We start from the raw sequence: 27,271 nt of genomic DNA on the forward strand, positions 1-27,271 counted from the left end.
GAGGAAGGTTGGCAGCCAAGAGAAGGACTTTACAAAGTCCTTTACACAGGGCTCTTTTTTTTTTTTTTTTATGATTAATTACCTGAGTCCTCAGTCTACTGCATTTACTGGTACTTGCTCCCTCTTCTGGACTCCTGCGCCCGCCCGCACAATCTCTAGCATAACTCACACTGGCAGCCTCACAGGTGACTCACTGTCTGGCCCTCCAGCTAGAGCAGGAGGAATTTTAAGTGCAGATAATCTCACTGGTTTTTCTAGACCCCTCTTCAGGTTAATAATAGTTCCTGGCAGTCATATTTGATAAAAGTAGCCTATTGTTTATAAAATTAATAAAAGTCCGTGTCACACGTTTCTGTTTTTGTTTTAAAAAGGTTCTACTTAGGCAAGTGAATAATTTTGAGAGTTTGTTTTTGACTGCTGTACTTAGAACAATGTCAGAGCACAGCAGATCCCCACAAATATCTGTTGAATGAAAGTATTTTGGGAGTTTGAATATTGACAGTTTTTTAAACTGAAGATGCCTAGAAAATATTAGAAATATTTCATCTAGGAAAATGCATAGAAAGTTTTCTGCTATTGTCACAAATATAATCTGGGGAGGGGAACAGAGTGTATTATAAACTCATTCATTAATCTAATACTGTTCTAGTAAGTGTATACATTTCTTTTAAGTATATAATGAGGCATTCAAAAAAGGGAAAAAAAACAGAGGGGGTAAAAATGGTGATTGAAAAAATAAAATAAAATGTTTTTAAAGAAAGGAAAAACATCAACAGATTGATTAAAATGTTTCTTGAAAAAGTGTTACACATACAAGATATTTATTAAAACTTAAGTATAAAATTCTTGAATACAAAATGATGAGAGCTCTGGCTGGGTAGCTACGTTGGTTAGAGCATCATCCCAATACTCTAAGGCGGCAAGTTTGATCTCCCTTCCGGGCACATACAAGGATTAACCAATGAATACATAAATAAGTGGGACAACAAATATATTTTTTTCTCTCTTTCTCCTCCCTCTGCCTCCCAAAAAGCAATCAATCAATAAAAAATGACTTGATGCCCGGCCGGCTTGGCTCAGTGGTTGAACATTAACCTATGAACCAGAAGGTCGAGGTTTGATTCCAGGTCAAGGGCACATGCCTGGGTTGTGGGCTCAATCCCCAGTAGGGGGCGTGTAGGAGGCAGCTGATCAATGATTCTCTCTCATCATTGATTTCCTCTCTCTCTCTCCCTTCCACTCTGAAATAAATAAAAGTATATTTTAAAAAATAATAGTAAAAAATTTCTTGAAAATAAAGCATAGTTCTTAGGAAAGTATTACTTAATATAAATCATTTTTTAAACAAATCATAGTAATATTTTCTAGCAGAGAGCTGAAAAATTAAATGACACCTATAATTCCTAGAACTCCAAAAACTTTTTCTTCACAAGTTTAAACTTGTAAAACCAAACAAACAACTATTTAAAAAACCCAAGTGTATAGACAGGTCAATGAGAAATGGGAGCTTCATTCAAGACTGATCCATACTTATGGCTTCTAAAATATCCTGCAGAGTCCAATAAACAATACTACTAAATAATAATTATAGGTTCCTTGTGATGGTGACAGGGTAGCCTAGAGGTGCTAGAAAAGCAAACTTCAGCTATATCAATAAAATTTAGAGGTTTACACAGAATTTAATATCTGTATATTTAATTCTTTGAAAGAAGGTTTGCTCATTTATTACAAAAAGGTTAAAAATCTAGTTTTTGTAAAAAAAGCACTGAGACACTTATTTAATTTTTTTACATTTATCATGATTATACATACCTATTGCTACATGGCCTGAAGTGAAGAATCACAGCGTTTATAATTTCATTTAAACATATATTAATTTTTAAAAGTGTGGATCACAGCAATGGAAATAGATATAAACACATGAATTGTAGCTAATAAGTGAGAAACATCTCTGTTAGAATCCTTTGGGAAGTACTTTTCTTGGTATCTGATGTTGATTATTAGAAGCTCCTATGCCACCCCAGGGGAACGAACACAGGGCCGGAAACAAGAAGCCAGGACCCGGCCTCAGCTTCTCCACGCAGCAGCTGCCCAACACTGCCCAGGTTTGCTGTCCTCTCGGGGACGCATCTCCGCACACGGCTAGTGAGTGATCTTTCTAACAAACACATGTGAGGACCCAATGTGATCATGGCCATGACAAAAACAGAAGGCTAAGGGACTGTGAGCGGGTGGGTTTTTTTTTTACTATTATTATTTTTTAAATGTATTAGTGTTGATTTCAGAGAGGAAGGGAGAGGGAGAAATAGAAATAGTAATGATAAGAGAGAATCATTGATGGGCTGTTTCCTGCACACACACACACACACACACACACACACACACACACACCCTGCCCCCCTCCTGGGGATCAAGCCTACAACCAGGCATGTGTAGACTGGGAATCGAACCGTAACCTCCTGGTTCATAGGTGGACACTCAACCACTGACCCACACGAGATGGGGGGTATTTTTGTTATTATTAATGCTGCATTGTGGCGAGTGGTTATCTGGTGGCAGAGGAGAGAGAGCGAAAAGGGAGGAGCAGGCTTCCCACAATAATCTAGAAGCTCATCCTTTTTTCACTTTTTCAATTCTGGTGTTAATTTCAATACTAAAAAGTCACCAAGTATGAACGCACATGAAATCAATGTTATCATGGAGCTCTTACAATGACTTTATTTACTAAATTGCCAAAGTCATATATATTTATCTATTTACAATGACATTAAGGTGAGAAGAAAATGTTAAGTATGCTAACTCAAATCCTTCTAGATTTTAACATCATTCCTTACAGAACAATCTAGAGTTCCACCACCATGTAATTGATAAATTATATTTCTCTGAAATCCTAATTTGTTTAAGTCTATGGAAGTCTAAGACTAAAATTAGAAAGAGTCAAAGAGCCACCTGACTTAAAGAATAAAAACTACTTTCTCCATGTTTTCTTAACCCTCAACCACACTGGATTTTAAACAGATAGATATGATGATGCATTTTAATTGTTTTCTTGTGTCTATTTAGTTTTGAACTGCCTACCACCTTTTGATTATTTCACGGCTAAAGATGAACAGGGATTATGTTTGCCTTTAGAATTAATTTTTTAAACTGACTTTCTTTGCTAATTAAGTATGGCTGTTAATTTTTATTCAACATTTACTGAACGTTTCATTGCTCTGTGCTTGGCACTAGAGATACACAATAAAATAAGCCCAGGTTCCCGCCCTCAAATATCTATCATTTAACGAGAGGGACCACAATTATAATAAAACAGTAATACGAGCTAACATTTATTAGGAGCTTACTCTGGGCCAGGCACTGTTGTAAATGTCTACACATTTATCTCATTTAATCCTCTTAATAATCCTTTGAGTTAAGCACCATTTCATGATTCCTGTGTAACAGATGAGGAACTGACATCAGAGAGGTTAAGTACTTGCCCCAGTTTGCACAGCCGTTAACTGGGGGAGCAGAATGTAAATCCAGGCTGCCTGGCTGCAGAAAGCCCACATTCTTAGTCACCATATGCTATGGCCTCTCTCCGCCCTATAACTCAACTCACCATCACATCGGCTTCTAATTATTCTGGAGAATGAACAAGGCACCATGAGACTGACAGGCAGTGATGAATTCTGAGGAAGAAAGGATGGTGCCATGTGCACGGAGGCTTACTGGGAGAGTAGCAGGGGTGGTGCTGAGGGCACGAAAAAGGGCAGAAACGAAGGCAGGAAGCAAAATATATATATAACTGCTCTGGAAAAGTAAAAGGACCTCAGTTGGGCTAAAGCCCCAGATGTCGGAGATGAGGGAAATAGGTGATACATAGGTAGATAAAAACTGATTTCTACATTACAGTCAAGAAAGGTTTAAAGAACCAATTCTTTCAAAACACCAAAACAAACAAACAAAAAACCCCCAACCAATAAAACAAAGTCTTTCACAAGTAATATTTTGTAATGCTAACATATCTGAATTATGGTGCCCAAGGTGTCAGAAAGTGTTTGGTCATGAAACATATTAGATTTGGTGCTTTAAGAGTCAGATGACAGGTAATTCAACCTCCCACTGGCCAGGCAAGTAAGGCCCAGCACTGGAATCATCGATGGCTGCAGCACTAGCTCCGCCCTGGGACAGTCCTCAGTCCAGCTTAGGAGGCACAGAACCCAGCTTGTGTGAGTGTAACAGGTAATACAGAGAGACGAGCAGAGTGTTAGGGGCAGAGTGAGATAGGGAAATAAAGAAAATAAGGATGGAGGAGTGAGCACACAACCAGGGAGCTGGGGAGGGAAGGAGAGGAGGAGGAAACTCCAGCAGCAGAATTAGCCTGAGCCTGGCCTGAGAAGGGCCAGTGGTTGGCAGAGGAGCCATGGGCAGTTTGCTGTTCCTGGACAAAAGGATGAGGAGGTAGGAAGAGATATGCAGCGAAGGAATAACTGCCAAATGATGAAGCCACACAAAAGCCAGGCTCCAGAGAGACAGGAAGTATCTAGCAGGGGGGTATAAGGTCATTTCTGCGTCGGAAAAATTTAGGATGATGTTCAGAAGATGAGCACCCTGACATGACGCACAAAATGACCATCAGAACAACCTCGGCAGAGGGAGGAGGCTCCGAGACTCGCTCTGCTCGACAGACACCGTGCAGATCGGGGAGGTGTCCCTGTGGGATCAGCAGGGCTGAGCGGGCACTCATGGGCCGTGGCAGCAGTTGGGGGCCAAAGGTAAGGAAGCATTTCAATACTATACTACCTGGCACAGTTGTATTGGCACTTGTTGGCCAAACAGCAGTCGTAGGTAGACTAATCTGTATGAGAAGGATAAATTTTTTAAAAATATATTTTAATTGATTCCAGAGAGAGGAAGGGAGAGGGAGAGAAACATCAATGATGAGAGAGGATCAGTGATTGGCTGTCTCCTGCACACCCCCCTACTGGGGATCGAGCCTGCAACCCGAGCATGTGCCCTGATCAGGAATCAAATCTTGACCTCCTGGTTCATGGGTCCGTGCTCAACCATGGAGCCACATCAGCCAGGTAGGGATCAATCTGCAAGGAACAGCCTGGAGACACAAAGACTAAAATAGGTCACAATGGTTTGGGCAACAAAGAATAGGAGTCCATCCAAACCAGGCTGTGATGCTTAGTAAATGGAGAAGGACGGAGATTCAAGGAACATGTAGAAAGCAATCAAGGACGCTCCGACACTGCTAAGGACTGCGTTTTTATGGATTTAACTTCATATGCTAGCGTATTTTCTCACTGAAGGGCAATATCATCACTTATTGGATGTTTGAGTTATCTACTGCTATATTCAAAGCATTTGGGGGGGCGGGGGGAAGCACAGGCACAATGAATATAAATTGTCCTGGTATAAAGTTTCTGAATTTAGCAAACTAAATGCAAAGTTTTCTGTTAAAGTGCTAAAACATTTTGAGCTGCCGACATTAAACTGATTTGGTGTCACAAAAGATACATTCCTCTTTTACTCAGTTTGAATCATGTCCATATATGAAGCTTGAATAATAGTGGGATGTGTTCTTGGTTTCTGGACACAAAATGATCACAAAAGGGTAGAATAGTATGAAATTGACACAATTGAATGCTCACTTAAAGCTTTCTACTTTAGCAAGTAGAAACTTTTCTTACCCAGAGGGGTAGATTGTGTAATTGATGCAATATATAGGGTTTTGCCATTTTTTTTACCTCTTTCTACCAACGATGATCCCCTCGGATGGAAGGACTCCTCAATTGTAAGTGCTCTTCAAGGACACACACCTTTCTCTCATGGGCTTGTGTGCAATGCTGTTTCTATTCCTTTTGTGGTTTTTCTTACCAATAAAAAATGCAATAAGGCAGGGAAAGCCCTGCAGCAGTATTGCTGGGTACATCACGCCTGCTCACAGAGCCCAGAAGCACACATGCATCATGACAACTTCCCTCTGAGTATTCAACACCAAGTACATAGATGATCATCAGCCATCCTGACCTAGTTGAGAACGTCTCGGTGGTGGAGGAAGTGGGCTGTTTCTGAATTTAGCAAACTAGCTTGCCCTATGGAGGTCACCAGGGTAAGGTATGACAAAATACATGAACTCTTCATTCTTTCATTCATTCACTCACCCATTCAATGTTTATTGAGTGCCTACAATGCATCAACACCTAACACCTTTGTGATCAATTACTATGCAGCCACCTAAGTGACTGCAATACTGTCTGTGACCTACACTTCAGAAACAAGCCAAAGAAAGTACTTAGTAATTAACATCTACAGAGAACACAGTCACACATGGCCACACCAAGCTAAATGAAAAAAGAATGTGGTCCCATTAGGGACCTCTACTATTTGCTTCAATGTAGTTTAATGAAACACATCTAAACCCCAAATTAAAAAAAGAAAATCAATAAAAACGCTTTTGATTTTTCTTGCTGCAAAAAGCCACACATTTTCTCAAGACATATCACGTTGGACTTCTTTGCCAAAAATCTTGATATACAGGTTGCCTGATTAACTGCCTTGTCTTGAGGCTGATTTCCCATTAGATCCAGTGGGCCCAAAGCCAAAAGCACATGATACTTTCATGTCTTTAAAATCAGGAGCAATAAAAAAGAAATGTAAGGTCAAAGAAAATGTTTTAGTATGTAATATTAATATATTCGTCTTTCTACCACTGCAGTCGTAAAAGATTCAACTTTGATATTTTTGTGTGGAGCAAGGAGTACAAGGGGCGAAAATGCCTGGGCTCTAGAAAGTTATCACGTATCCCTTCCTGGTCTGAATTTACTTTACAACAACAGCAAAAGTAATACCAATACTCCCTCCCCACAAATAACTTCTAATAAGGTTATTTTGCAGTGCAAACCCTTTTGAGTGTTCTTATCTAACGGGAAAGGGTCTGAAATGCTTACAGGCGATAACGTACCTTCAGTGCCAGACTTGAAAATGTATTGGAAACATTGCACTTGAAGCTCAGCTGCTTGTCCAGGCCTCCGTCGGGGTCCCGCCTCCCATAGTCGGAAAGGCCTGTGCGGTCCGAAGCTGCCACTTTCTGGAACACGGTGCATGTCATCCCAGTGAAGCCAGTCGCCTTGATGACATAAGCTTCCAGAGCAATATTGGGTGAATACTTCAAAAGTCAACCAAACAGGGTTATAAAAGATTTATAATATGGAAAAAAAAGCACGTGCAAAGAAACTTCAAATGCAAAACACTGTAAATTAAAAGAGAACACTCGGATTCTTACTGAACAAAGACACTGTACAAAACCAGATGGCAGAACTGGACAGGATACGTGCCATAAAAGACGCTGGAAACAAAAGCCCAAAGTAGAAAGATACCGATAAAGAGGAAAAGAGTAAGTCATCAGGTGTGGAGGATCAGACATAAATCCAAAGTCAATTAAAAATAATTTATTTTAAGAGCGCTTTGCAGAAAACAGTAGGCTGAAAATGAAATGTCTTATAAAATCGAGAGATATGGGTCGGCCCCTGTTAATGATCGCAGTACAGGAAGAGCAATAGGGGTTTAGGAGATACACTTAAAAGTCACCTTGTTCAGCACTTCATGCCATAGTCATCACTTTTTGCTTTTACAGGGTGATCTAGTTAATTCTTTGCATTAGGTTTCACAGATAAAAATTTTACACAGGCTCACTCCAAAGGTGCTTCTGCCATTATACTGTCTACATGGGCACCCTAAGATTCCAACAAACAACTAGAACTGATAAGTAAATTCAGTAAAGTAACAGGATACAAAATAAATATCCAGAAATCAGTTAAGATTATATACACCAATACTGAACTATCAGAAATGGAAACTAAGAAAACAATCCCATTTATAACTGAATTTAAAAAAATACCTGGGGATAAATTTAACCAAGGATGTAAAATACGGACATGTAGTCAGAAAATTATAAGACACTGAAGAAAGACACTGGGGAAGATATAAATAAGTGGAAGCATATACTGTGCTCATAGATAGGAAGAATTAGGATCAGTAAAATGGCCATACTACCTAAAGCAATCTATAGCTTCAATGCAATTCCTATTCACAGAACTATAACAAATATTCCAAAAATTTATATGGAACCACAAAAGATACAGAATAGCCATGGCAATCTTGAGAAAGAAAAACAAAGTTAGAGGAATCACATTACCTGATATCAAACTATACTACAAGGCCATAGTAATCAAAACAGCATGGTACTGGCATAAAAACAGACATATACTAGTAGGTTAATGGAACAGAACAGAGTCCAGAAATAAACCCATACTTTTATTGATGGCTATCATCAATAAATCAACAAGCACCTATTGGCAAGGATGTGCAGAAAAGGGAACCCTAATGCATTGTCGGTGGGAATGCAGATTGGAGCAGACACTTTGGAAAGCGGTATGGAGTCACCTCAAAAAATCAAAAATACAACTGTTTTATGATCCAGCAATTCCACTTCTGGGAATATACCTGAAGAAACCCAAAACATTAATTTCAAAGAATATATGCACCCCTCCCTATGTTCATTACAGCATTATTTACAACAGCCAAAATTTGGAAGCAGATCAAGTATCTATCATTAATGAGTGGGTAATAAAAGCTGTGGTACATTTACACAATGGAATACTACCCAGCTGTAAAAAGGAGGAAAATCTTACTTTTTACAACAACATGGATGGACCTGGAGGGTATTATGCTAAGTGAAATAAACCAGTCAGAGAAAGACAAGTACCACATGATTTCACTTCTATATGGAATCTAATGGAAAAAAAAACCTAACAAACAAAACAGAAACAGACTGACCTGACGATACTGAGAACAAACTGACAGCTGACAGGGGAGAGGGGTTAGGGGTTGGGTGAGAAAGCTATGGGATTTAGCAAACAAACAAACAAAACCTCATAGATAGTCAACAGTATGGGGATTAGCAGAGGGAAAGGAGGGTGGAGGAGGTAGAAGAAGGTAAAGGGGGGGATAAAAGGTGATGGAAGAAGACTTGACTTGGGGTGGTGAACACACAATACAATATTCAGAAAGCGGTACAGAGTTAAATCAAAAAATTAAAAAAAATTCATTAACCAATGCCACCCCAATAAATTCAATTAAAAAATAAAAGCAAAAAAATAAAGAAAAAAGAAAAGGAAGGGAAGTGGTCGTCTAAATAGTTGTAGCTGAACAGATGTTCAAATTAAGCCAGAAAAATCACCTGAAAAAGACGGCACTTGCCCAACAATTTTAAGAACTTCACGAGTGAGACTGAACTCAGGGGTCTGCCAAACGCAGGCCATGTGGATACTACAGCCGCTATCCCCCTTCTGGGGGGCCTGCCAGCATCACTCTCATCTCAAAACCATGCAGAGAGGGCACAAGAAGTGACCGGTCTTCCACTCCCAGGAAGGTGACAGAATTGACCGTAGAGCCAAAGGACAATGCAGAGTCTCTTTCACTTTTAAGGTGGTTACGTGCATGCCTACTCCTAGGCAAGGCACCATTCTAAGTACCACATGCGGACAAAGAACCCTGATAAAAAAATTTCCTGTAAAGCATAGGACTTTGCAGAATGGAATTCCAGAATCACGTTGCACTTACTGTTGAATACACGTGAGCTCCGTTTGCCAGGCGGTACGTGGCGATGCGCTGCAGGCACTGCACGATCCTGCTGCAGGCTTTCGCCTCCCTCTGTGCCAGCCACAGGACTCGCTCATCGGCCAGCATGATGTTGCTTGCAATGTCGACCATCACATCCCCTAGCTGGTCGGCCAGCGGGAGAGAAAAGAAACATCTTAACAAGCTGTTTTACACCATCCACATCCTCCTGAGAAACCAAGATGGGTCTGCAGTCTAAATTTCCCAGTGACAACCCAACAGGCTCTGTACTGGTTTCCCATTAAAACCTCTTCAAGTAGGAACAGCACATTCAGCCCTGACCAGTTTGGCTCAGTGGATAGAGCGTTGGCCTGCGGACTGAAAGATCCCAGGTTCGATTCTGGTCAAGGGCATGTACCTTGGTTGCGGGCACATCCCCAGTAGGGAGTGTGCAGGAGGCAGCTGATCGATGCTTCTCTCTCATTGATGTTTCTAACTCTCCCTCTCCCTGCCTCTCTGTAAAAAATCAATAAAATATATTTTTTTAAAAACGAATAGCACATTCGTTTATGACCATTGGTGATAGTTAAGTCAAAACAGGTTAACTATGTGACCACAAAATCATTGGTGAAAAGATTGACATGTATCATTCAAATTGAGGGAGTGGGAGGAGATACAAATTAATCAAGAGGAAGGAAAAGACATCACATGATCCACAAATAAAAATATCTAAACTCGCCCTAACCGGTTTAGCTCAGTGGATAGAGTGTCGGCCTGCGGACTCAAAGGTCCCAGGTTCGAATCCGGTCAAGGGCATGTACCTTGGTTGTGGGCACATCCCCATTAAGGGGTGTGCAGGAGGCAGCTGATTGATGTTTCTCTCTCAACTGATGTTTCTCTCTCATCAATGTTTCTAACTATCCCTCTCCCTTCTTCTCTGTAAAATCAATAAAAATATATTGAAAAAAAAAGATCTAAACTCTGGGAAACCATTTAGAAACATTTTTTTTGTGTGTGTGTGAGTGTTAGCTTAGTAATATTATGAAGAAACAGCCACTGTCTAGCTTTTTAGTTTCTGGTCATGTTCAAAAGCCTAGTCATGTCCAACCACAGGAAGTTCCTGCCTACACAGGGCCATGGAGCGTGTCCTCGCACAAGTAGCTTCCTCTACCTCGAATGAACTCGTCCTTCCCTTTCCCAATTCCATGAAATAATTGGATTCGAACATGTGCACACTTTTGCATTACTTGCTTTATTGAGTTAGTGGATTCTTTCTATTCACTCGGTTCATAACTTACAGATGTAAGCATCTGTCAGGCAATGCCAGTGAATGTCCACTGACTACTGCTGACTTGCATGCCCCATGTCAGAGAATGCATTGGAGGTGCAGGGCTAATGAGATGTACCGATGTCCAGGGGATCTGGTATTGAGCAAAATGTTCCTGAGAGGGAGATCTATGGCAGAGAGAACAGCAAAAGCACTCCCGGGGGCAGAATCAGAGGAGTTAGAAGCCGGCTAGCTCTCTAATCAAGATGCAAGCATCAAAGGTGTGAGGCCCCGAAGCTGAGCCAGAAAGCCAACGCTGCTTGCGAATGTCTTTTGATCATAGCAGGATCCCAGGGGAGCCTTCCAACCCCTTCTGCACCCACCACTCTTCCCAGGATGTATCATTATGAGGGCTGAGGTGGGTTTGGAACAAATTCAGTCTATCCCACCCAGAGTCCACTTCACAAAGACAGGCCTGCGGAAATACACCCGACACCAAACCCGGGAACAAGGGGTTGAATAACTAGAGTAAGTACAGGGGTGAAGACCAAGACTTCAAATCCTGACCCCTAGCTGTGCTGGCCACTTAACCTCCAGTACCCTCCTTTATGTGAATAAGGGGAACAATAACACTCCTGTCTGTCCTGAATGTTGAGAAGATTAAGTCCTGATGATACACATAAGGCTCCCAAGACCACGCCCGGCACACGGCAAACACTCAGCAAGTGTGAGCTCTCCTTGGAACTTTACTGCTCCTGTTTCTAGCACTTGAATCCCAATACAGGCTCTCTTTGAAGATCACAGGCTCTGGAAGAAGTGCTAGGAAAGGCGCATTTTTAAGTCTGTCCATATGCAAACGGGACCCATGTGTCCAGCAAAACTGCCTCTTCCTCCTCATCCTGGACTCATGCAATTAAAAAAATACTTCACTGGCCTCGCACTGCCCTGCACAGAGTGTATCAGGATCTGTCCTTATTTTACTCTCAATGTAAATGCCCCAAGGGCAGGGGGGCAACTCAATGTCCTACTTATATTTATAGCCTTGTTCACGAGGAATCTAACCCCTGGTGTAAAAGCCAATAGCAATACAATATTCATTTGCTCACTGACTAAATATTTACCGAGGACCAAGGTGAGCCGGACACTGTCCTGAGGAATGGAGACAGAGCAGTGAAAGAAACACACTTATAATCTAGTGAAGAAAACACATGAAATAAGTACTTTTTTCAAAAGTGCTCTAGGCCCTAGCCAGTTTTTCTCAGCGGTTAGAGTCTCAGCCCTCTGACTGAGGGGTCACAGGTTCAATTCCAGTCAAGGGCATGTATCTCACACGCAGGCTCAATCCCTGACCCCCTGTCGGGGTGTGTGCAGGAGTCAACCAATCAATGTTTCTCTCTCTCAGTCTCTCTCTATCTCCCTTCCAACAACAACAAAAAAGCGCTGTAGATTACAACTGCAATGAAGGAAATAAGCAGAGTAATAAAGATGAAGAGTAATGGAATTTAATTCAAGCACCCTGTTTTAATGGACTCACACATTCTCAAAGGGCATTTTCCCCAAACCCAAGAAATTAATAGCATCAACTGACAGAGAATGAGGAAGAGCCGATACTGAGGCTTTGCAGAATCCTGAGCCTGTTTGCACAATTCATGGACCATTAACATCCCCAGCACTGATTCCTACTAAACAGGTGTGGGGTGAATTTAATTCTAGCAGAAGCTCTTATTTCTGAAGTTATGAAGAAGGGCAAGGACTCCAATATGTCAATTACTGAATATGCAGATCAGCTGTTTATGTAGCAGATCAGCTGTTTATAATAATATCTACCATCTCTCAAAGGAAATTCAGAGTAGCTGGAATAATTTGGCTAAGTTTTTGTCGATTATTTTTACTTGCTATTATATCAAATTTTCATACAAAAATAAATAGGATAAAAGAGATGATGTGGTAAAGAGGCTCTCTGACTCTCAGCAAATAAATCCCCATTGGCTGCAAAAACTTGAAAGAAAAACCACAGGAAAATACTGGTTCTACTCTAAGAAAGTGTTAACGGATTCTCAAAATAACAGACTTCCTGTTTTATACGTTTTAAAAGTTTTAAATGTAGAAACTTTATGATGATCTAACATGAGGTCTGCTAGCTACCGAAAAGCTATCTACACTAATAAAAGACAAATATGCTAATTGACCATACCTTCACTACACACAAGCCACGCCCACCAGCCAATCAGAGTGACTGTATGCAAATTAAACCAACCAAGATGGTGGCCGGCAGCTACCGAGCTGGAACAAGCAGGAGGCTTGGTTGCCCCGGAACCAAGGAAGCAGAGGAAGCCAAGCTTCGCGCCTGCTCTGGCCGGCTGTGGCCTCCGCAAAAGGCAACAAAGTTTCAATTATAGAAACTAAATAAATCCCAGATAACTGCTTCCAGCCAGCCTCCACTGGGAGCTTCGGTGGCTGTGGCCAGCCTGCAAACAGTCATCAGCCCCTCACCCAGGCTGGCCACACCCTAATGGGGTGAGGGTCTCTGCTTGGGGGCTTGGCCAGCCTGCAAACAGCCATCAGCCCCTCACCCAGGCTGGCCAGGCACCCCAGCGGGACCCCCACTCTGATCCAGGACACCCTGCAGGGCAAACCAGCCAGCCCCCACCCATGCACCAGGCCTCTATCCTATATAACAAAAGGGTAATACGCAAATTGATCCTAACAGCAGAGTGACTGGGAATCACTGTTCACTATGACACACACTGACCACCAGGGGACAGACGCTCAATGCAGGAGCTTCCCCCTGGTGGTCAGTGTGTTCCCACAGGGGGAGCTCTGCTCAGCCACAAGCCAGGCTGATGGCTGCCAGTACAGCGGTGGTGAGCGGGCCTAAGCCAGCAGGTGGTTATTCCCCGAGGGGTCCCAGACTGCGAGAGGGCACAGGCTGGGCTGAGGGACCCTCCCGAGTGCACAAATATTTGTGCACTGGGCCTCTAGTAATTATTATAAGATCAAAAACCCCTGCTATGGCTCACCTGATAATGCCAGTAATGGAAATTAATGTGTTAATAATTATAAGACAAGAAATATCTCTAAGAAGGTATGCAGTTAACTCGAGTGACTGCCTTAAGGTGAGAAAAACCTGTTCTTCATTGTTGCATCCTAAATGGCAAAGAACTAAGGGACAGGAAATGATGCCAACATCCTCTCGAGCGTAGGGGATGATAAAATGCTGTAGGCGTGTGTGGCTGGATTACAGAAGCAGTTCTGAATCCTCCACAGCGGCAAAAAGGGCACAAAAGGGAGAGCAGTGCATAAAACATTACACTGGAGTAAAAAGTATTCTTGAAATCTGACACACAGAGAGCTTCAAACCCACAGCCGGCATGAGAAAGCATTGTACTTCCCCTTGACCCCATTCCCCAACGGCCACTGCAGCCACAGAAGGGTCAGAAGGCCTCACGCACCTGCTCTCCCACCTGTCACACTCAACGGCCGGGATCAGATGAAAATGCATGGGAACGCACTCTATCACAGATAAAGGCCAAAGGATGAAAATGCCACATTAATAACAATGAAAAGTTAAATGTCATCTGTTCTAAGAGACAGAAATAGTTCTTGTTCTTCTCGATACGAGGGCTGAAAAAAAGGAGGCTCACAGTGGTTCGTGGGGAAAAAGGCATGCAGGTTATGATGATCACAAGAGCCGGATAAACTCTGTGTTTCGCCTACTCGCAGCTGTAAACTTACTTTGCCCACCCTTGTATAGTATATGTTTGGAATTCTGATCTGAATGAGACCAAAATCATCAGTAAATTTCATGAATTTGATGTGGTAGCATATGAAACACAGAAGATAACGGCATAAACTAAACGTAATGATATTTCATTTCAATGTAGTAGGAGAATAAGATAACACTGAAGGCAGAATATTTATGTGTCTGGGAGTTAAATTCTCCTGGGTTAAGTTTTCAATTCTGTCTCAAGTTAGGTGCCCATGAGCAAATTATTAGCCTCTCCAAGACTCAGTTTTCTCATTTGTAAAATGAGGCTGGAAATTCTATGAAAAGTGCTTGGAACATCTCATTCTATAGTAAAGTAAGATAAAAAATATAACAAAAGGTAAATATCTTTATTAAATAATTCATGCCTTTTTTTTTTTAGAAAAACCAAGGAATCTAGATCCCTCTGGACTTCTCTCCACACTTTTTCTCTTTCAAGCAGAAAGCAGCAGGGGGCACTCTTGTTGATTCTAATCACCAGAAAAGCAAGAATTACAGGCAGAGTGTGGATGAGGCAGCAAGTGAGGCAGTTGTTTGGGTACAGCTAAGATAGAAATGAGAACTACAGGAACCGACAAGTAGTCCAAACTGGACTAAATAATAGTAACAGCAGCTGATGTTGTTATTGAAGTTCAAGTATTCTTCAGGATTTTCTCCTAGATATGAATTAAGTATGTTACTGAGATGATGCCTAACTTAAAGAACGTCATTACCCTGATTGATTTTAATGAAGAAATGGCTCTCTAGTGCCAGTCAGGTTGTAAAAGCGTATTTATGTCACTGTTAGCTGCTCCAGTGACCTGCATGTCTCGGGATCCTATTACTGGCTTCCAGCTTAGTTAAGCTGCTAATATTCAATAGGAGGTCTCCTTGAGATAACCATCAGGACCCATGGCAGATATTAAACCTCTGGTTCTACTGTGGTATAGAGGTGGTGATGGTGATGATGATGATGATGATGATGGATCCAGAGAAACAGGTGAGAAAGGAAGAGGGGAATGATGCTGAGAATAATGCTGCATTTATTCTTTATTACTTTTTTTTTTTTTTTTTTTTTTACAGAGAGGAAGGGAGAGGGATAGAAAGTTAGAAACATCGATGAGAGAGAAACATCGATCAGCTGCCTCCTGCACACCCACCACTGGGAATGTGCCCACAACCAAGGTACATGCCCTTGACTGGAATCAGACCCGGGACCCTTCAGTCCACAGGCTGATGCTCTATCCACTGAGCCAAACAGGTCAGGGCTCTTCATTACCTTTCAGAAAAAATTTGAGGTAACCCAGCAAAATTTTTAAAATAACTATTTTTAATTAAGAGCACATAAATAAAGAGTGGGAAATACAGACTTAAAAGAAGAAAAAGAGACAGAGACAAGTGAAAAATATGCATCAAGGGCAGAGCTGCTGTGACTGGGGAAAAGGTGATTCTTGATATGTTTCCAGTCAAGGCGATAAAGGTATCTTTTCAGTTACCAACAGAAAGGTGAACATTTGGTCCAGGTAGACGAAGTTGCTTTATGACAGATTCTAGGAACTTGGGAGGTACACTCGTCCAGAGACATAGGATGCAATGGACACCCACCTCAGCCACACCTTAACCACACATAGAAAAGCTTAAGATTCCTCCAATTCTCCCCGTGGGAGCAGATTCTGTGTTTTCTGATGACAAAACGTCTGTGCATCTCCCTTTCTGGAAGAATAGAGAGCTGAATACTCTGAACAATTCTCCTTCTAAAAGAGAAAATCGCTGAAGGGAAAAGAGTTGTATTTTTCTACTTACCACTGACCAGGCAGAAAGCAAAGACTCCTCCAGAGGCCAAGAACAAAACAGCGGGACTAGGAGCTCTGCGGGTGAACTCTGTCCCCATGGACTGTGCTTGGACTATGCCTTGACATCCACAAGGGGCCGAGGACCTCCCCCTCCCCCCCAGGCTTCACAGGAGCAGACCAGCGATGAAGCTGATAACCAAAGAGAAACCTCCAGGGTCAGGGCACACCAGCACCAAATCAGGCTCACAGAAGAAGGACGGCAAGGAACTTGAAACTTGATCTTGATTCAAGGTAGAAGGAGTAAGTTGTCCTCTCTCACACCTTATCAACACAAGTTGACCTTCTCACAGGTCTGAGGTCAGATTTCATAGGACTTCCATGGTCGGAAAAACCTCTAGCTGAGAACTAATTTCAAAGCGACTGACCAATTACCCTGGTATTGTCCCCAGGCACTTGGCAAAAGCAAACATATCACACTTATTAATAATGATAAATTAGACCATTATCATTAATATCCTGTATCACCAACACTAATCAACATTGTTCTGAGGTCCTCACCAATGTATAACCGGAAAAAAGCAAAAAGACATTTAATACAGGAACAGTTAGAATAACTAATTGTTATTTGCTGGTGATATAATTAACTGTCTAAAAAAAAATCCCACATACCAACTGCAAAATTATATAAATGAATTCCATAAGGGAACCAGACATAAGGTCTAACTTTTTCAAAAACCATAATCAGCCCTGGCCGGTAGCTCAGTTGGTTAGAGCATCATCCAGATGGATACTCCAAGGATGTGGGTTTGATACCCATCCAGGGCACATACAAGAAGCAACCAATGAATGAATAAATAAGTGGAACAACAAATCAATGTCTGTCTGTCTCTCAAATCAATCAATTAATAAAAAACATAATTAAGGAAAACTGAATGTGGACTATATATTTCATGTTATTAAGGACTTAGAACTCATTTTGGTGACATAATAATATGGTTCCATTTTAAAATTCCTTGTATTGTAGGAAAATTATGGATAGAATATGACATCCAGAATTCACTATTAAATGATGCAGCATTGAGAAAGAAAGAGAAGGGGTGGAAGAGAGGAAGAAAGGAAGGAAAGAAATGAATGAACAAACAGGGGGGAAGAGAAAAAAGAGAGAGGGATGGAGGGCAAAGGAAATGAATGGATGAAAGGAATACATCTGGTAAATACTGAAAATTATTGAAGGTGAAAGGTATAATGTAGGTATTAATAAAAACATTCTCCTATACTTTTAGAATGTTCCCACAAAAAGTTTCTAAAAACTTTTCAAAAGGTTAGACCTAAAGGAAAAAATGTTAAACAAATAAGTAGAGAACATCTATATATATAAAAGCCTAAGCGACCATTACGACTGAACGACCAGTCGCTATGACACGCACTGACCACCAGGGGGCAGACATTCAATGCAGAAACTGCCCCCTGGTGGTCAGTGCGCTCCAACAGCCAACATCCCATGGCCAGCCAACCTCCCCATCCCAACCCTCAGCCAGCAAACCTCCCGCGGTCCCTCCCCACTCCTTCCCCCATCCGGCAGGCCCTATCTGGCAGCTGGCAGGCCCCCAGGCCCTGGCTGGCCAGACCCTGATCGGGACTGGGCGAGATGGCCCCGATAGGCCCTGATCACTAGCCAGGCCTAGGGAATGAATTTCATGCACTGGGCCTCTAGTGAACACATAATAGTGGTTGTCAAAGCCTGTGCCTTTCTCAGAGACATGCTGTCTAGCATCGCCTGGAACTTAACTAGATACGCAAACTTTGCTTGACAAACCTCCCCAGGTGACACAGAGGCAGGGTCAAGTTTGAGAGACAATACTCTGAAAAGGATCACAAAGCCAGCAGCTGGGTCTCTGCAAAGTTGAACAATACAGAAAAGTCTGACAAGCAAGATCAAGAAGAAAGAAAAAAAATAGAAATAGTAAAAAGAAAAAGGAAAACACAACAGCTGATACAGAAGTAACTATGTTTTAAAATGAATAAATGAAAGACTTTACATTTTTTAAACCTGTGCATAAACATGTGCCCAACGAGCTGCCTCACTTCCACTTTGGAACTAGAACACAGGACGGGTACCACCACACAAGCAGAGTAATCTCTACCTTCTCATCTTCTGAAATGGGCACGTGATGCTTTCATCATGCTCCTAAATATGGAACAAATGCTTATGCTGCCTGACAGGCAGCCTTCAGGTGTTTTTAAAAGACCCCACTGAACACACCACGTGGACCTGGCCATTTGGTAGCGTTTAGTATCCGCCCTCACCACAGAGCACCCGCTTGGGTCGGCCAGATCCAATCCCAGGTTACAGAGGCAACTGCCTCACAATATTTCAGCTGTGAAATTATCCAGAGCAGAGCAACTTTTTGGACATAAAACAAAAATCAATTTAATTATTTGTCCAATTAAGCCATATGCATTTTAGGATACCTTAATATAATTTTATGCTTTTGTAATTAACTTAAAATGGTGCCTCCCTAACCCTCATAATTTCATTTTATTAGACTAATAAACAGTGAAAGCTACAGCCTTCAGTTTAACTTTCCAAAGAATCAGGTAGGATGTCTGTCAATGCACCATGAGTAATAATAGTACCTTTATACCTCAGTTATTCAATCCTGAAATTGTTCCTGTTTCTTCTTTCTACATCATTTATTTTCAAAGATAATTCAATCTTTACCTCCCAGGTCAACCAGTGAAAGTGACAGGAATCTACATCAAACCAAGGTTTTAAAGTCACTAAAGCATTCTGATATATATATATATATTTTTTTAGAAAGACCCTCATTCTTATCTTCTGAGATCATAAGAATGTTAAATTTCCGAAACCTACACAATCACATCCTAGCTTTGCAACTATTGCACAAAATAGTTTCACCTGTATTTTCTCACTTGTGCGCACACATTTTGAAGTTAAGCAGGGCAAGTGCCATCCCCATTTTAAAAATAAAGGGCCCTCGGTTAATTAATAACTCATGAAACAAAATTCACTTTCCGTCATCAACAGGACAAAGCGGCAGACCATTCCCACCACACATGGGCAAACACGGTGAAACGCACACCTCTGGGCACCGCACTGCTCTTCAGGAGCGGGGGCGGTGAGCCAAAGTCCCTGACATCAAAACAGAGAGGCATGGGAATACATATATACGATGGCAAAATCTTTTTCAGTGTCCACATTGCAAATGTCATTCCAATTGCTCCAGCGACTGGAAACATCCCACTTCCATGAATGGCTCGTAATCATGTGGGCAGCTAAACTGTGATTATAATCAAGAATGGAGAGGAGTATTACCACAGAGCCAGAGCCAGGCAGCTTCTCCCAGGGCTGAGAAAACTCACACAGGGAGCAGGCTGTGGCCCAGAGACACAATCAAAGTGCAGGACAGTTCACTACAAAACTGTGGTCTGAAGTTCAGATAACAACACTGAAACGTTTACCCACGTCCCATTTACACACACATATCTATGTTCCTTCCCCCTCCCCTCCTTTTTTTTTTTTTTTTTTTTTTTTTAGGATTTATTGATTTCAGAGAGGAAGGAAGAAGGAGAGAGATACAAGCATCAATGATAAGAGAATCACTGATTGGCTACCTCCTGCATGCCTCCTACTGGGGATCGAGCCCCAAACCCAGGCATGTGCCCTGACCAGGAATCAAACCGTGACCTCCTGGTTCATAGGTAGATGCTCAACCACTGAGCCACACTGGCTGAGCTATTTTCCATCCTTTAATAGCTACATCATATCCAGTAGAGCGCCTGATGACCTGGGGCTGCATTTTCAAAACTTATCTCCAAAATGCAAGATATTAATAAATATTCTACCAAAAATTTTCCCTTGCTTAAATGATTTAGGAAAACAAGGCTTTTTTTTTTTTTTTTTTTTTTTTTTTTTATCTTTCAATATATATGAATCTGAGAGGCCCACACATAGACTTTGTTTAGCATAGTATTTTCCCCTACCACTGTATGCTGAGTACTTCTAGAATATTAGGACAGGGCAACATTGTGCTAGAAAGTAAATGTGAACCTGCAGGAAACTTCTGGATTAGACAGCAAGGCTCTGGCTTCTGTTTCCAGCCCTGCCCTCCCCTAGCTGGATAACCGTGGCTAAATGGTTTCATTTTCTTTGGGCTTCAGTTTATGACTTGATCTGGGTTTATTCTACTTCTAAAAGTCATGATTCCATCAAAAAAGAAACAGTGTGGCTCAGTGGATGAGTCCCATCCCATGAACCAAGAGGTCACAGTTCTATTCGCAGTTAGGGGGTGTTTCTATCTTTCTTTCACTCTCTCTTCCTCTCTTTCTAATATCAAAAAAAACACCATATTTTTAAAAAATGAAACAGTCTCAGTCTATATAAAGTTCCCGTGTAGCTGGAAACTTAAATCTGCATCTTCAAATTCATTCAAAGCATGATTTGCTGCTCATTCATTCTGAAAACTGCTGCAGTCAATGGTTTCCCCTACAGGATACCATGTGGACAAGCACATCATAGTTTTAATATGGTCCCATTAAAATGCACTCATTTTCAAAGCCACGGAATTTTCATATTGTGCCTATTCCAATAATTTGAAATTTCAATCAAGTCCCTAGGACAGTCTTGCATTTCTCCGGGACATTACCAAAGGAATTAAGCAACTTAACACACAATCTGGGTGACTACAGCTTATGCAGAAGAAGGAACAGAGGGGCCTGTGTGGGGAAGAAAAATCTGGAAAGCCAGCCACAGGCAGCCCTGGCTAACCCTGAAGAATATCATGTAGAGCAAAGGTGCCTTCTCACAGGAAGGCTATGCTCTATCATATCCCTTTTCTTCCAAGAACTGACCGTTCACCTCCAGTCCTCTCAATGAAAGGCCACTAACAGAGCGTAAGTTTCTGAATGGCAATTTTCAACATGGAAAGTGTATTTATTTAGTTCAAATACAGCCAACATAACCAGGTGTTAAAAAAGATTCAAGTCTATCACGTGACCACTTGTTGACTTGTTAACGACTTGGAACTAGAAAAATACCTCTTTTGATTTTTCCTCTTTGGTAAATCTTCCAAATTTTTCTATCATTTCAGCCACAAATATGACATCCATCTTGTCAGAAAAGTTGGCTGCTTCCACGGTATAAGCCAGTAACTGCCTGGCTGTGGCCACAGCGTTGGTAATATTGAGAGGCATCTACATCGAAAAGGTAAGAAGAAGCACTTAGCAAATGGATGAACAAAATTTTGGACATTTTTCTTTGCATTTCATAACATTGCAATGCATTCACATTACATCATTTGCTCACTATAACCTCCTTAACATGCTTATTCAAACTTTAGAAAATGAAATTTTAGTGGAAACAAACCTGAGTGCAATGTTTTGAAAACTTAGAATGAAATGTAATACATAAGACTCCACCAGGTAAACATGCTGCACCGTCTCTTGGTCTCTGTTTATCCAAATTCTACACAAATGCAACCCCAATTGCTTAGTGAGCCCTTTCCTGAGAACTCCAGCTGGGAGGACCAATGCCGCCCCACATGGGAGTATGAGACACTGACTTACTTGTCTGTATCTCCAAGCACTCACTTCCAGTGACCTTTTGCATTTATTTATTGATTGATTGATTGATTGATTGACTTAAACATGACTCGGCACCAATCATTGCAAAAAGGGTATACCGGTGCTAAGGATCATAAGAAAATGTGTAACAGAAACTATCTTCCAGGTGCTTATAATCTGGTTTGGTTTAAAAAGATGCATAGAACCCTGGTTGGGTGGCTCAGTTGGTTGGAGCATCGTCCAGTACACCAAAGGGTTGCAGGGTTGCAGGTTCAATCCCCAGTTGGGGAGCACATGGGAGGCAACCAATCGGTTTCTCTATCACATCGATTTTTTTCCTTCTCTCTCCCTTCCTCTCACTCTCTGATCAATAAAAACATATTCTCAGGTGAGGATAAAAAAAAAAAAGGTGGATAGAAGTAAAGACAGGAAAAGGCACCTGAGTGGTACACGTATGACAAGGGGTCACTTGTGACAACGGGACTATAGAAAGGAACCCAAGAGTTGGCTACCCAGGTGGATGTGAAGGATGGTTGGGATTTTGTCTGGTGGACAGAGATGATAAAGGTATTCAGACAAAGGCACAATGTCAGGTGGTAACAGGAAAGAGTGACGCCACAGAGGGCCTTGATCACCAGTTGAGAAGAGGAGACCTTATTCCAAAAAACAGATCCGTCAACTGCAGTATGATCACCAAGTCCTTATGACTTATTCATAGGTAACCAAGAGACCTTACATATACGGTCTGAACACCATGCTTTATCAGCAACCTCAGCAAACAGCAGGCTTTCCAGTTACCTGGTTAAACATATAAAGGACTCTAGTGACATCGTTCGCATACTGGCAGCGAGAATAGTCGTCATCTGCCCAAAAGCCACCTCGGTCACATCTGCGCCAAGCCTTCCTCTCATCCTGCGGGCTCCCCGGGTAGATCCCACTGCCATGGGTATTCCGCGTGCACTGTAGGTAGGCAGTGATGCCCGCCAACGTCCTGGGCCACCTGGGCACATGAAGGCAAAACAGTGTAAGAAACCCACACAGCCACAGAGGAGGAAAACCCAGGAAGAGAACATGCCACATACAATCATAGGGGAAAAATCAAGAAGAAGAAACAAACAAAACTCCTTTAAGATGAAAGATCCGGCCCAGCCAGTGTGGCTCAGTGGTTGAGTGCCAACCTATGAACCAGGAGGTCACAGTTCAATTCCTGATCAAGCCCGGGTGTGGGCTCGATCCCCAGGGAGGGGCGTGCAGGAGGCAGCCGATCAATGATTCTCTCTCTCCCTCTCCCTTCCCTTCTGAAACCAATAAAAATATATATTTTTAAAAAAGAATAAAGACCCAAATTACTTTTTTAAAGGTTCACATGGCCTAAACAGTTTAAAGCTAACAGCCAAGTATATTTTAAAAGCATAACAGAATAGGATATTTTCCTAAAATATTCTAAAAGTTGCTATAAACATAGGGAAAGTGTATCTTGTGCAGCAAAAAAGAAAAATGGTGCAAGAACGAGTTTTGCGTTTGTTTTTAATTACTGTTAAAATATTGTTGACCTATATAACCATGAGGAACCTTCTCCAGGATAATGAGAATGTGACTTTTCGCAGAAGCAGAGCTAGCATATCCTCAGAACAGAGTTCCCATGGCAGGGCCAGGACTGCCGTCCCTGGAAGGGCTTGCTTGCAACACTGACCCCTCAGTGGCAAGTGGAGTCTAGGAATTTGGAACCAAGAGAGTGCCCGGGAACAGTTAGCTGGTAAGGGCAGCTCACTGTGGCTAGACTCCTGGCACGAGCAGTTGGGTTATGCAGAACACCTGCTTTCTTCCTGGGAGTCTGAAACTTTATGTGCCTACATGACCAGCAGTGAGAATTCTGGGTGCTGAGACTCCAATGGGCTTCCCCGGGCAGAAACACTGCTAGAGGTTGTTGCCTTTTCATGGCTGGAGAGGGAGTAGACTCTGCGTGAGCCCCATGGGAGGGAGAGAGCACAGAGGAGCCTGCACGTGGGTCCCTGTGACACTGCTGTGCACCTTACTACATCACCATAGTACACCTTAGCTGTCACTGCAACTATATGCTGAGTCCTGTAGCCTTCTAGCAAATGTCTACACTTGGGGTGAAGGGTCTTGAAGGCCCCCAACACAGTATGAAACCGAATTTGCCTGGGAGAAGCCCCTCCCTATGCAAGTGACTAGGTCATCACGAACTGGGCTGGGAAAATCTTTGTTATCTGAGCTCCATTTCTCTAAAACTGGCAATGAAATTGAACATAGTTAATAAAAGTTAGAGCTGACCGGCAACACAGGAACTGCTAAATTATACCCGTCACAAAAAATATAATTCATCATCAAAATTGGCATAAATAGCCCTAACTGGTTTGGCTCAGTGGATACAGCGTCGGCCTGTGGACTGAAAGGTCCCAGGTTCGATTCCGGTCAAGGGCATGTACCTTGGTTGTGGGCACATCCCTAGTGGGAGGTGTGCAGGAGGCAGCTGATCGCTGTTTCTCTCTCATCGATGTTTCTAGCTCTCTATCCCTCTCCCTTCCTCTCTGTAAAAAATCAATGAAATATATTTTTTTTTAAAAATTGGCATAAATAGATCAAGCAACACTAAACTAAATTCTTACAAGTGCAGTGGAAGTTTAAATGCTAATACCTTAAGGCATATCAAAAGATGAGTAATTCATTAATCAGCTGAATGATTAGATTTCTCTTCTATTTTTAAAAATATAAAATACTCAAACACTATAAGTAAAAATAGAAAATCCACCATAAACAGAAAACTATTATAATTATTTAATGAAATATTTTGACTATGACAAAATTAACAAATGTTATCTATTTTACTTTAATATAAGTATTATAGATTAACAGTTAATCAATATAAAGGACCTATCCACTAGCAATAATAAATACTGACTTCCACATATTCATGTCAAGAAGATTAAAAAAAGACAATTTTTAAAAAAGCAATGAAGAATTAGCTCAGCTAAAGATGTTGTTATGGCTTCTTCACCTTGGACTTGAAAGACTAACACCAAAGGATTTTCTTATCCTTAAAAATTGGGCTGTACACGAAGGAGACAGCAGTGGTATCAATCACAAACAATACAAACTGGCACTCACAATCTTCACACTGCTTTTAAAAGCAACATATTCCCCTTCATTTATATCGACTACAAATTCAGTATTAGAATCCTGAACATAAAGGACATTGAGTAAATAATAAATTTAAGGATGTTTTCAAGCAACTTTTTAAAAGTAAACGAGTCTAAGGTAAAAGTTGTTACCTCTCACAAATTCTAAACTTTCTAAAAAAATTAAAAAAACTAACACAATAGTTATCAGGAAATTTAATTTGCAGTCTTTTAGTCGTTCTGCTCATGTTAACTGAGTCCAATACCAATGGCTCCCAAGTTTCAGGCCGTCCAATAGCTTTCATTTCCCAAAGATTTACCTATTGGCAATAATGAATGCCAATTTCCATATACTCAGGTCAAGGAAAATTAAAAAAAAAAGGAACAAAAAACACAAATCCAATTTCCTCCCCCATTTCATTCTTCTGGCAGCTAAGCAAGAAGAACAAAATGGGGGAGGGAAATTGGATGTGTTTCTCCTAATTATAGTTCCACTTAACTGCCAGTAGTTAAAAGGGAATTAGTAATATAAAAGTTTGCAAAGCTTTGCGGGGGTAAGGGGGAAGATACTATTAGTTTGAATTCTGTACTTCAGAATTTCCAAAATGTTTCCCTACCATAGTAATAGTTCTTAACTTTTTCAATAAAACCACCTGTTAAAAATGAACATCTCTCGCTCTACCTTCAGGACTCATAAATCAACAGATTTGAGAAAAAGTTCAGGCCATTTGTATTTTTATCTTTGTAAATGATTCTTAAATCATTGTTCTTCTAAAGTGCAGTCCTTAGCTATATAAGGATATATAAATATAGATAGATATAGATATAGATATAGATATAGATATAGATAGATATAGATATAGATATAGATATAGATATAGATATAGATATAGATATAGATATAGATATAGATATAGATATAGATAGATATAGATATAGGTATGGTATAGGTATAGGTATAGGTATAGGTATAGGTATAGGTATAGGTATAGGTATAGGTATAGGTATATTATGGGTATGATATAGGTATAGGTATGTTGTAGGTGTAGGTGAAGGTATGGGTATGGGTATGGGTATGGGTACGGGTATGAGTATAGGTATCGTATAGGTATAGGTATAGGTATAGGTATAGGTATAGGTAGATATATCTATATTCCCCATTTATATACACTGAGTGGCCAGATTATTATGACCACCTGACATTTGTAGGCAAATTAGCTGTAATTTCGTGCTGAAGTTGCTAGAGGGCCAGACCATTATAAATAGGGAAGCAGGTTGTTTACCACGACAGTAAAAGTGATTTTTTTCTGAAGATATGGGTAAACAATGTAATTTAACAGCCTTTGAATGTAAATGTACATATACATTTCTCCAATATTCTTACTGAGAATAGGAGACAAATTAAGAACCTTTGAGGATAAAAAGGGACATGGGGCAAGTCACTTTCACGCCACTGACCTGAAGTCACCTTTGTTGTTTACCACCCTCTCGGGAGGACAGTACTGTGCAGAGCTTTCTAACACGACAATATCGACAGTTCGTGTGTTGTTTCCGCGCTTGGTCTGGACATGACAGCCCCAATTTCCAGTTGATCCAGCCTGAATATTAGAAATGGTTAGGGCACTGCATGAAGAAAGATTTTAAAAAGAGAGAAAATATGGTCAGGCAAGAAGGGAAACAACCTAGGCTTCGATCACTCAGTTAGCAAATACGCCTGAATGCACATTGTGGGCCACGCGCTTTTAGATTAAAACACATTTTAAAAATGTCCCTCCATTTAAGGACTTGAGCAGCAAGTCAGGACAAGCAGGTTAAGAGACTTAAATACGAGGACAAGGGTGATAACAGAAGTAGGAATAAGGTGCAATGGTACATAATGCCTGAGACTTCTTCCAGAAAAAGGGAGAGCAGGGCACAGCAGGGAGGGGGGACAGCAAGTGCAAAGGCAGAAACATCGCGGCACATTCCAAAGCAAAACCAACATCTACCTTCTCACTGATTCTAAGGAAAAGATTCAAGCATGAACAAAGAAGATTCATATTTTAAAGTATGTAATTATGAAAACATTTAAGGTAAAACAGTCTTTGGAAAAAGGGTTATACAAGAAATAACTTGCTAAGTCTCTAAAAAG

At 41.2% G+C, this 27,271-nt stretch overlaps 1 protein-coding gene across 3 annotated transcripts in view; it reads right to left on the bottom strand.

Moving 5' to 3' along the window:
• Nucleotides 1-27,271, bottom strand: part of ADGRA3 (adhesion G protein-coupled receptor A3) — a 110,775-nt gene that overhangs the window by 27,788 nt on the left and 55,716 nt on the right. For 2 of the 3 annotated variants that reach the window (XM_036330133.1, XM_036330152.1), the window contains 5 exons: nucleotides 26,599-26,763; nucleotides 22,799-23,000; nucleotides 21,476-21,631; nucleotides 9,616-9,777; nucleotides 6,956-7,159 (listed from right to left, as the gene is read on the bottom strand). In XM_036330133.1, coding sequence (XP_036186026.1) covers nucleotides 6,956-7,159; nucleotides 9,616-9,777; nucleotides 21,476-21,631; nucleotides 22,799-23,000; nucleotides 26,599-26,763 — 889 coding nt within the window. The remainder of the gene's footprint in view (nucleotides 1-6,955; nucleotides 7,160-9,615; nucleotides 9,778-21,475; nucleotides 21,632-22,798; nucleotides 23,001-26,598; nucleotides 26,764-27,271) is intronic. The other variant, XM_036330143.1, reaches the window with a different exon arrangement.

Source organism: Myotis myotis, unplaced genomic scaffold (assembly GCF_014108235.1).
Source record: "Myotis myotis isolate mMyoMyo1 unplaced genomic scaffold, mMyoMyo1.p scaffold_m19_p_1, whole genome shotgun sequence".
In the NCBI taxonomy this organism is placed as follows: Eukaryota; Metazoa; Chordata; class Mammalia; order Chiroptera; family Vespertilionidae; genus Myotis; species Myotis myotis.